We start from the raw sequence: 10,087 nt of genomic DNA, 5'->3' as shown, positions 1-10,087 counted from the left end.
GGTATCTGCGCTCTGATTTTCAAGCCCATTAATTCTATACTCACCATTTCAATGGCACCTACGCTTGAAGAACAACAAAAACTCACTGATGAGTGCACTGAACTGCCTCTTTCTCTCCCAAAAGAGAAAGGTTGGAGAACCCTTCACCTCTATCAGTTCCAAGGCTTTTGGTGCCAGTCAGCTGAGATCCAATCCATTATGTCTTTCCAAAAGCACTTCCAAGCTAATGACACTGACATAGTGGTGGCCAGCATTCCAAAATCAGGCACCACATGGCTGAAAGCCTTGGCTTTTGCTGTTTCGAACCGGCACCGTTTCGTTCCAAACTCAAAGAGCCATCCTTTGCTCAATTCAAACCCTCATGATCTTGTGCCTTTCCTTGAGTACAAGCTCTATGCCAACAACCAGCTCCCTGATCTCACCAACATTTCTGAGCCAAGACTCTTTGGAACACACATACCCTTTGCTTCATTGGGAAATTCCATACAAAATTCTGACGCAAAGATTGTTTATATCTGCAGAAATCCACTTGACACATTTGTCTCCTCTTGGCATTTCCTTAACAAAGTGAAACCAGAATCTGGATCCCCAATCTCCATGGAGGAGGCCTTTGACATGTACTGCAAAGGCATTGTTGGGTTTGGTCCATTTTGGGATCACATGCTTGGGTATTGGAAGGAGAGCTTGCTGAGGCCTAACAAGGTGTTGTTCTTGAAGTATGAGGACATGAAGGAAGATGGTGCCTTTCAGTTGAAAAAACTGGCAAAGTTTTTGGGTTTCCCTTTTACTTTGGAGGAGGAGAGAGGTGGTGTGGTTGAAAACATTGCAAAGCTTTGCTGTTTTGAGAACATGAAGAAATTGGAGGTTAATAAAATTGGGTCTTCTATTGGGAATTTTGAGAATAAAAACCTGTTTAGAAAAGCTGAGGTGGGAGATTGGGTGAACTATTTGTCACCTAAGATGGTGGAGAGGTTGTCCAAAGTCATAGAAGAAAGGTTGGGTGGTTCAGGTTTGGGATTCGAAGTGTTTCCATAGGGGCCTGCAGTGGTTTTTGGATATTTGTCTGCTTCGTTTTTAGTGAAACCAAAAGGTGGATGCCAAATCTCTGTCTCAAAAAGAAGGGGATTGTGACCTCAATTGTGAAATGTATGCAGTGCAAATCTTTTCATTTTAGTTCCAGACATGTTGTGTGCTTTTCCTTTCATATGCAATCATTATAATTCCATTATTGTGGCAAATAATCTAAATTTGAAAGAGATATAAAATTGTATTTAGTTGAGTTGATTTGGATTTGGATTTGGGCAAATGCATACGTAAACCTACAGAGTGTTCAATTGGCTAGCGAGTTAATGCGGTGCTAACCATCGGTTTGGGCTGACAAAAGCTTTCATTTCTAGGTCATCATTACAGGAACATTTTTGAAAAGGAACTATGGCAAAATAGATTCCCACTGCGGCAAAACTTGAAAGGAAAACAATTAATAAAGCAGACAAAAAGTCATAGAATAAAATATGATCAGAGCATTTCAATGAAAGGGAGTAACCACTGACGCCATCACCCACCACACAGAGCTCAATATATATTCTTTTTGATTCGATATTTGAAAAGTGAAAGGAAAAAAAAAGGTTGATGCAGCAAATCCCAAAGATTATGCCCCCAATCAGTAATTAATTAAGGAAGAAATTTCCCCAAGCAATATAAATATATGTTTTTAAATAAACAAGACACTTATGATAAAAACGTTACAGAACAGAAGCTGAGGGTCATTGCACGAAAGAAAATAAAGGGGCGGCCTTGGGAGGCTGTGGTGGCGGTTAGTTATAGGAAGAAGGTTTTTTAGTTTTTGGGTGAAAGGAATATTCAGATGGTGGAAATAAAAATTAAAAAAAATTATTATTTTTCCTTGCATTTAACAGAAAAAATAACAAAATTCATGGTAGGACCATTTGTCCTAACGAAAATGAAGTTAAAGGACCACGGGAACAATTTTTGAAATTGAGAGACCAAAATGCGAACCATATCAGAATTTAGGGACCATTAGACTTAAAAACCCTAAATAAAATCTATAATCTATAAGAAAAGTTGCTTAAAGTGGAGCAAGTAAAATACTCATATACGCACTTAAAGCTTTTAAGAAGAAAATTTCATGAGTCATGCTTGGGTTGGTTTTGTTGGGGAGTTTGATCAGTTATCCCGTTGTTTGCTTATTCTTTTTAATAAATTTCTCTTCATAACGTTGAAGTTATATTGAAAAAAAAGAGAGTAAAATTTCATGAGTGTCCAAAACATTTGGCACGCCATAACAGTAGTCAAGGGCGGAACAACACTAAGGGCTACAGTGGGCTGTCTTTGTCATTTTATTTTTATTTATTTTTATATTACTCCATTTACTTAAGTTTACAATGTAAATAAGGAAGTACCTCCCATTTGGATTCAAACAAAAATACTAGAAAATCAAATTTCCACCAAATCAAAATATGAAAAATCGGTTTTAGTGCAAAATACGATTTAGGCTAAAAATGATGGCTCATTAATTCAATATATACTTCATACTAAAACCCCATAAAATTAAGTTTTCTTATTTGATGTGTGAGGAATAAAAGCTGCCAAAAATTATCTTGAGAAAATGATTATTCCGAAAACCCATTTTTCATACTTAGTCAATATTTTTACATAAAATAACTTTTCATGTATGATATGAATGCTTCAACCTAAAGTCAATCAAGGTAAAAAGTCTTAGATGTTCAATCCACTATAGTGTTAAACCCTATTTGGTTTATGTTAAAACTTATTGAAAATTAGTCTATGGAGTTATGAACTACCTTGGTTTATATGATTTAATGTTTACTTTTATTTCTAAAAAGACTATAGAAATTGTAAGTACCAAAAAAAATAATCATTAAATTTTAAGCTAATGACTTTAGCTAACCTACCCGTTAAAAAATTCTCAGTTCCACCCTTGACAGTAATGTCTAATTTTGTTGTCATTTGATGTCGGCAGCAACATATGCAAAAGGTCCTACGACATATATGGACCCTTCGTCCTACAGACACAAGTCTAACATCTGTTTTTCAACATTATCCAAAAATTCCATAGGGAAGTTGCTACTGGCACTTTAAAAACAGTTTCCATGCATTTCCTCTCTTTTTTTCATGCATGATGGGATTTTTTTGGAGTTCTAATAACAATTTACATGGCGAAAAGCAAGGGCGAAGCCAACCTTAGACTAAAATGGGCTCCGAACCAGTGCAAGGTTTTGGAAATACAGCAATTGGTGTTAATTTTTAGAAAATTCATCTCATTAAAGTGAAAATTACCCCACTTCACCCTTCCAAGAACTGATCCACTCCACCTAATCAACTCCGTACACAAAGTTAGTCAGCCACCGACGCATAATGGACACAAGACAAGAAAAAAAAAATTGTAGCCGAGTCCGTACACAAAGTTAGTCAGCCACCGACGCATAATAGACACAAGAAAAAATATTGCAGCCCAGTCGTGTGCAAATTTCCGCATCCATCCTTACAATGGCAGGCTGTATTTGTTGTGAAACTGAAGGGACCACGACCTGTGTGTGTGTTCACGGTATGTTTGTGGACCCAAATAATATCCACTGCAAATAACAAATGGTGCCAAGAAAGAAACCAGAAAGACACCCACGGGTACCCAAAACTACATGCTATGCATTCACCCAATGCATTAATCATCATCGATGGAGAAATATAAAGAAAGAGTTGCATCATCACTAAAAATAAAGTGGGACCCACCACTTATCGGCCACAGACACCAGTTGTCATGGTAGAAATTTAATGGCAACACCAACAACTATCATAATTAGGTGCCCTGTGGCTAATTCGTGGCCAACGTTCTTTGAACACGAATTGTCAGTAGTCAACATGAATATAGACCGCGAGCTTTATGTGGCTTATAATGAGCTTTTTTAATAGTGATAAAGGATTATATAGTAATGCATGTTTTTATTGTTGGACTCGCAACTCCACTTACTCCCCAAGCATGATGTTAATGATGTTGGGGTTTGGTGACGAACCTTGTGGCTGTGGAACCATTCCCCTTCTTCAATTCCTCAAAACTACCTACCAATTGATTTATTTCTTAACAACTAATATCTTTATATATGCTATAGTTTTATAAAATCCTTTTTAATTAACAAAATTGAACTTTTTTTAAAACGGGTTTTCAAAAACTCAGACTCAAAATCTCCCTTTTTCATACAAATTTACATCCATCAAAATTTTCAATCAAAGAAAATCTTAACAACCCATAAAAAAAAAAACGTTGTCTCACGAAGAAGATGACCAATGACTGGCATAGGGTGGGGGAGATTAGGAGGTATAGGCCCATTGTCTATATTTTTTATTTTTTATTTTTTATTTTTTTTTAAAAAAAAAAAACCATAATGATTTCTTTAACATTTGAGGGACAGAGAAAGATACGGACGAGCCGGTGATGAGGGAGGGGAGGTAAGTTAAATTTAGTTTTAAGGTTAGGGATCACTATTTGGCCTACGGCTCGCAGACCGGAGTGGGTAGTTTAAGGCCCGATATATTAAAACCCGATCTAATTCAATGTTTAAATCTAATCTACTTGATGAGCTAAAGTCCGGTCCATTCCAATATTTAGGTCCGATCGACCTAATACTTAAGCTTAGTCAAATTGGCCCGCTCTAAGAATAAGTAGTACATGGGGCGAGGGTTTGAACTCTCAGCCCGACCTGCAGCTCGGCCCGTCTAGGCCCCGGCCAAAAAAGAGTTAGTTATTTTGAAACAAAATGTTGATGCCTTTTGGTTATTTGTTGATGTCATGCTTAGCTAAATTGACAAATATTGATATGTGTACTTTAATTCGTCTTTCCGTTTGGATGAGGGAAAATAACTCGAAATTTAGCTCAGAGTTGAGAATTTAAGAGGAGAAATTGACAATTCCCTTGTTTGACAATTTAAGTGTGTAATTTATTAAATGATGAGCAGAAAAAAGAGTGGAAATTAGAGCATCAAATCCCTGAGTTTAATTTTTACCAAAATAAGCGTAATTTCCCAATTTCCGTAGTGTCATTTACAAAATTCGACATTCCAAACACTGAAATCTTCAATTGCTAGAAATTGAAATTATATAAATCTAAATTCCGTAGAATTCTATGTAATTTTCAATTCCTTTATCTAAACGGAGGGTCAAGAAAATTTATTTTTACACCAAGTGGAAGGAATATTTGGATAAAGGACAATATTTTCAAGGGTTACTTAGATGTTAAGCTAACATCTCAAGGATGTGCCAATAGTGACTTAGGTCAAAACTCCTATAAATATATGATGCTTAAGTCCTCAACTAGTAGCTCTCTACAATAACTCATCACAACAAATATCAAACTGATAACAATTTTTATTCTTATATATATTCAACCCAGATTTCATAGGTTTACACGATTGAAGATTGCTTTACAAGTTCTACATACTGGTAGCATCTCAGTTGTGATCCTGCTTGATTCGAACTACAATAGTTCAGTCCTAGTTGACAGCTCCTCAGCCTGAATAAAGGTTTTTCGTTTCCAAATTACTTAGTTGGCTTTGCTTTCGTGTTACATGCCATATTCATTGCGAGTGTGCCACTATGAATGCTTTTGGGATCCTCATCGAATGTGATTGTGTAACTTGCGCACCATCTAATTAATCTAACCTCTTAAGTCAACGTAGTGATGAGGTGATCACATAGCAACCAACAAGGAGCAATGTCATCGCCTTATTGGAGGATTAATCCACCTAACTCATTCAATGTCAGACGTTGCTTATGATATAAGTGTTGTTAGTCAATTCATACATGCGCCTAGTGTGAATAATAAGAGTGTTGTAAATCATATGTTAAAGTTTTTGAAGTCATACCTAATGAGGGGTTGATGTTTTCAACATGGACATCTATATGTTGTTGGGTATGAGGATGTAGATTTGGCCTAGATCCATTATTGACGGACAGTCTAAATCAAGGTGTTTTACACTTTTTTTTGGAGGTAATAACCTAATTACTTGGCATAGAAATATGTTGACAAAAGCTCAAATTCGATAGCACATGATATTTTTAAGTTATTGTCGATTAGAATTCTGTTAATAGAGTTGGGCTTTGAACCCAAGAAACTCATGCACTTACATTGTGATAACAAAAGCGGCTATAATCCAGTTCAATAAGATCAAACTAAACATGTTCAAGTGGAAAGACAAGTTGGAGGACAATATTATTCACTTGCCATATTTTAACTAAGAAGATCATCAGTTAGCAAATTTCTTGACTATATAAACTTATCTCAAACCGAGTTGTTCATAGCTCACTTAGCAAGTTGGCATTATGATATTTATGCACTAACTTAAGGGACATGAGTTGTAATTAGGGGATTACTCCTAATTTGCTAATTAGTGTAGTTGACCAATTATTGTACAATTTGAACTTTATTTTCTTTCTTTTAAACCCTATGTACCTCCTTGTATATATCTACATTTGTATGGACTTGGATGAAAAAAATGAAAAAAATAAAACAAACAAACAAACTTATCCGCAGCTTTTAGAGTAGTGCAGTGGCACTCCCTTAATTTGTTTAGGAATGGTTTTCGGTTTGACTTCCCTGGACTGACTTGTTAAACCCCCCAAAATCCATGGGCTCCTATGTTACTTGGTATTCTAATGGATTATTCAAAGATATTATAAACGTGGTAGACACAATTAACAAAATCACACGCCAATTAATGATGTGGAATTTTGGATATTGGATTGGAGCTGCAGAATAAACCAGGTTTTCTTACAATTGCGATCATTGATCATCCAAGATTGGTAAATCTCTTATATATAAGATATATTACAACACGTGGTGTAGTTCTTTTCTTTATACAAGCGATAATGAAAGAGGAAATCCGAACATAGAGCTTCGAGTGTAAGAGTAATGCCTCTTAATTAACCACTTGAGCTACAAACATCTTACACACACGTAATATAATTAAGTTACAAATCGAAAGTTGCATTGTACTTAATCAACAGCTCTGGTTCTAGATAGTTTGGAAAAAAAAATTATGAAAATTACTAAATGTTAAAAAGATCGATAAGGAAAAAAAATGTTGTATGTCTTTTTTTTTTTTTTTTTCCTGATGAAAACAAAAACAGAAGACATTGCAACTAAAAGCCAGAACGTTTTTCTGATTTCAGGGTTTCTTTACAAATGTAGGCCATTTCCATGTACAATTTTCTTTTCTTGGTACATTAATATTCAATCCAGCCCAATATAATTTTCTTTCCCCGCCACAATAATTAATTAACCCTTGCCTAGCTAAGACCTTAATTAGATCCTGACGAAGAACACACTGAGCTCAGGCCCATTGTTCCCATCAGGATTCATCATGTAATATGTCTCTGAGTCCCTCGACCCTACCACACGTTCGAACTGTGCTCGCATGTACATTAAATCACCCTCTGGCAACTCTGTTTCATTTGGTAAAACCCCGGCTCCCATGGACACTGCATGCAAAACTTGCATCACACTCAGATCATCCTCGGTCGCCTCTCTCCTCACTCCATACCCTGATTTCTTCCCATTGCAGTACAACGACCATATCGGCTCGTCCACGATCTTCGTCTTATCCCCGGGCCTCTTCTCGCATTCTAGCGCTATCCGGACAAGCCCCATTCCCATATCTTGAAGGAGCTTTCCTGTTTGTATCCCGAGCTCAAGGACAAGGATGGGAAGGCATCTAGGGCTTTCCTGGATGACCAGGTTAATCCTAGCTTTACGATACCCAAATAGGGTTCCTGTCATCCGCGTCCCCCCGTGGATGTGCATGTGTGTGTGTCCTTCCCCCATGCGGCTCCCGTGGAGAGAAACGGGGATCTTGCATGAGGGCGATATGATTGGAAATGACCGGAAAACTGCACGAAAACGCCGGAAGAGTTTTGAAGGTTTTGATGGGCTTTTTTTGGTTGATGGTTGGAGTGAGATAGGCGACGGTGTATGCACCGTCCGCGGCGTAGTTGGTTTAAAGTTTTGAGACGCGGTTGGTAGCTGTGGTGCCGCCATATGAAAATTTGGGGGCAAAAGGAGGGTGGCTTAATTGCTGAGGCCGGCAATGCTTGTTGGGACTTCTTGGTGAGAGCTTGGTTGTGGGGATGAGGGTGTATATGAAGAGCAATCTAAGTTTGTGATGCGCACGTTGGAACTGTTGACTAATTTAATGGGAATTAAGGATATGGGAATGTTTTTTTCTCCCCTTGTTTATCGTGACTCATGGTTAGGCTTTTAGTTTGGTGGTTTAGCTAAAGATAGATACTTATCTAGCTGTGGTCAGCTTTCGTTTTTTTTTTTTTTTTTTTTCCTTACTTCTTTTTAGTTAGCTTTAGCTACTGGCTTCTACATTATTCTAGAATATTTTCAAAGCTACTTAGCTCCACTTGAGGCTTTATTGTTGCCTTGCTTACCGGATGAGATGGCTTGAGGGACTTGAGATTGAGTGTTGTTATTTAACGACGGGTGGAAACTTTTGCTACTAGAAATGAAGTAGTGGGGCTAGAAATAAGCGAAGTATCAGTAACAGAATTAAACTGGTTGCAAAAGTTTCGTGATGAAAATAAATTAACTACAGTTTATAATGTAATCTGACTATAAAAATGTCTAACAAATTGTGTATGAACTTGAAAAATGCCTTATAATTTTGTGGTTTATGTCGTTAACCCAATTTTTTTTTTTTTATACTTTGGTTTACATTTTTAAGCACTAATTTAGTGACATGAAAATTTTATTGTATTTGTAATCTTTCTATGCCATGACTATGAGTAATCACTGACTCATGATTTACCAATTACTCACATGTAAACAACTTACGCTAGCATTTAAATATATAAATTTAATTTGAACTAAACGATTGTAAATCAAGTGGGAACAAGTAATGCAACACATGCACAATCGATTAATGCTAATTGTAAAACAAATGGTCAATAGCATTGTTTTTTTTTTTTTTTTTTCTCTTTAAACAAATTAAATGTAAGAGGAAAAAAAAACTTTGATTTTGACAAAACATGTTCAATATTTCCCTTTATTTCTCCTTTAATTTTAAATTGTCACACAATTTATAAAAGTGACTTGAAAAATATTTCCAGCTAACCAGCCGTCCACGCCAGTTGACTTTTGATCTTGCAAATTGACTGTGAACATATTTTACTTAATTTTCTTTTTCATACGTTTAGATTTTAAATGGGATTATAGAGTGCCACAAGAAATCTCCCAATTGTTTAATGTTACTTTTTCTATCAAGTGCATATTAAAATCTTTTAATTAATTAGTTAAGGAAAAGCATATTGTAGGAATTTAAAAGACATAGTGTGCTGAGATTGAAAGGAGTTCTTTTGTCTTTTTAGGTTTTTTCTTTTAATTCTTTCCATTGAACTTGAAAATTGATTAATAATAATAATAAAATAGTACACAAAGATACGACATGAATCATGAAAATAACGGTACAATTCCAAACACTAACTAAACAAAGATACACAAAGTTAGGGTTGAAGCAAGTGGGTTTTTGTTTTGTCATGCAGTATAACTGGTTAATGTGTTATAATATAAGTGAATATTTATTGATATTATGCTTTAAAAGTGAGAAATATCAACCCATGTCCTTCAAGTTTCTCAGAGGCTTCTATCAAACACGAGGTTCCAAGGGGAAAAATATGGGGGGTGAGATCAATGTCGGACTCAGGAATTTTTATAGGGATATCCTAAATTTAATTTTTTTTTATAGGAGATATACGATAAGCTTTTTTTTTTTCTTTTGAAGAAAAAATGTAAATAAAATTTTATAAATCAAATAAGGCCACATTACTAGCAAATATAACACAAAGAAGTACAAAATATAAATAAATATCAAATCAAACACATTGTTCAACTACTTGAGATTTGAGTTGAGTAAGTTCCTCAAGAATTGAAGTATCAACATCAGATGTAGAATGTGTATCCTTGTTATCGTTACCACTTCTTTTTAAGAATGAATAAATAGTTTTTCCTCTCTTTGCCAGTCTATTATCATCACGTGACATGATATCCTAACAAAA

The 10,087-nt window shown here is 35.7% G+C and overlaps 2 protein-coding genes across 2 annotated transcripts; one reads left to right on the top strand and one right to left on the bottom strand.

Moving 5' to 3' along the window:
- On the top strand, positions 1-1,282 carry LOC117620122 (cytosolic sulfotransferase 15-like). Its single transcript, XM_034350238.1, has one exon. It carries the CDS (start codon positions 52-54, stop codon positions 1,033-1,035), a length of 984 nt encoding a protein of 327 aa, XP_034206129.1. The 5' UTR covers positions 1-51; the 3' UTR covers positions 1,036-1,282.
- A 5,881-nt stretch (positions 1,283-7,163) lies between these two features.
- LOC117619589 (protein MIZU-KUSSEI 1) lies at positions 7,164-8,184 on the bottom strand. Its single transcript, XM_034349579.1, has one exon. It carries the CDS (start codon positions 8,064-8,066, stop codon positions 7,335-7,337), a length of 732 nt encoding a protein of 243 aa, XP_034205470.1. The 5' UTR covers positions 8,067-8,184; the 3' UTR covers positions 7,164-7,334.
- Between the last annotated feature and the right edge of the window lie 1,903 nt (positions 8,185-10,087).

This window comes from Prunus dulcis, chromosome 2 (assembly GCF_902201215.1).
Source record: "Prunus dulcis chromosome 2, ALMONDv2, whole genome shotgun sequence".
Classification (NCBI taxonomy): domain Eukaryota; kingdom Viridiplantae; phylum Streptophyta; class Magnoliopsida; order Rosales; family Rosaceae; genus Prunus; species Prunus dulcis.
The sequence above is the reverse complement of the archived record's forward strand: the minus strand, read 5'-3'. Positions and strand labels throughout refer to the sequence as shown.

Coding starts and splice junctions, on each gene's coding strand:
- LOC117620122 (XM_034350238.1), top strand. CDS start 52: ATGGCACCTACGCTTGAAGAACAACAAAAACTCACTGATGAGTGCACT.
- LOC117619589 (XM_034349579.1), bottom strand. CDS start 8,066: ATGGCGGCACCACAGCTACCAACCGCGTCTCAAAACTTTAAACCAACT.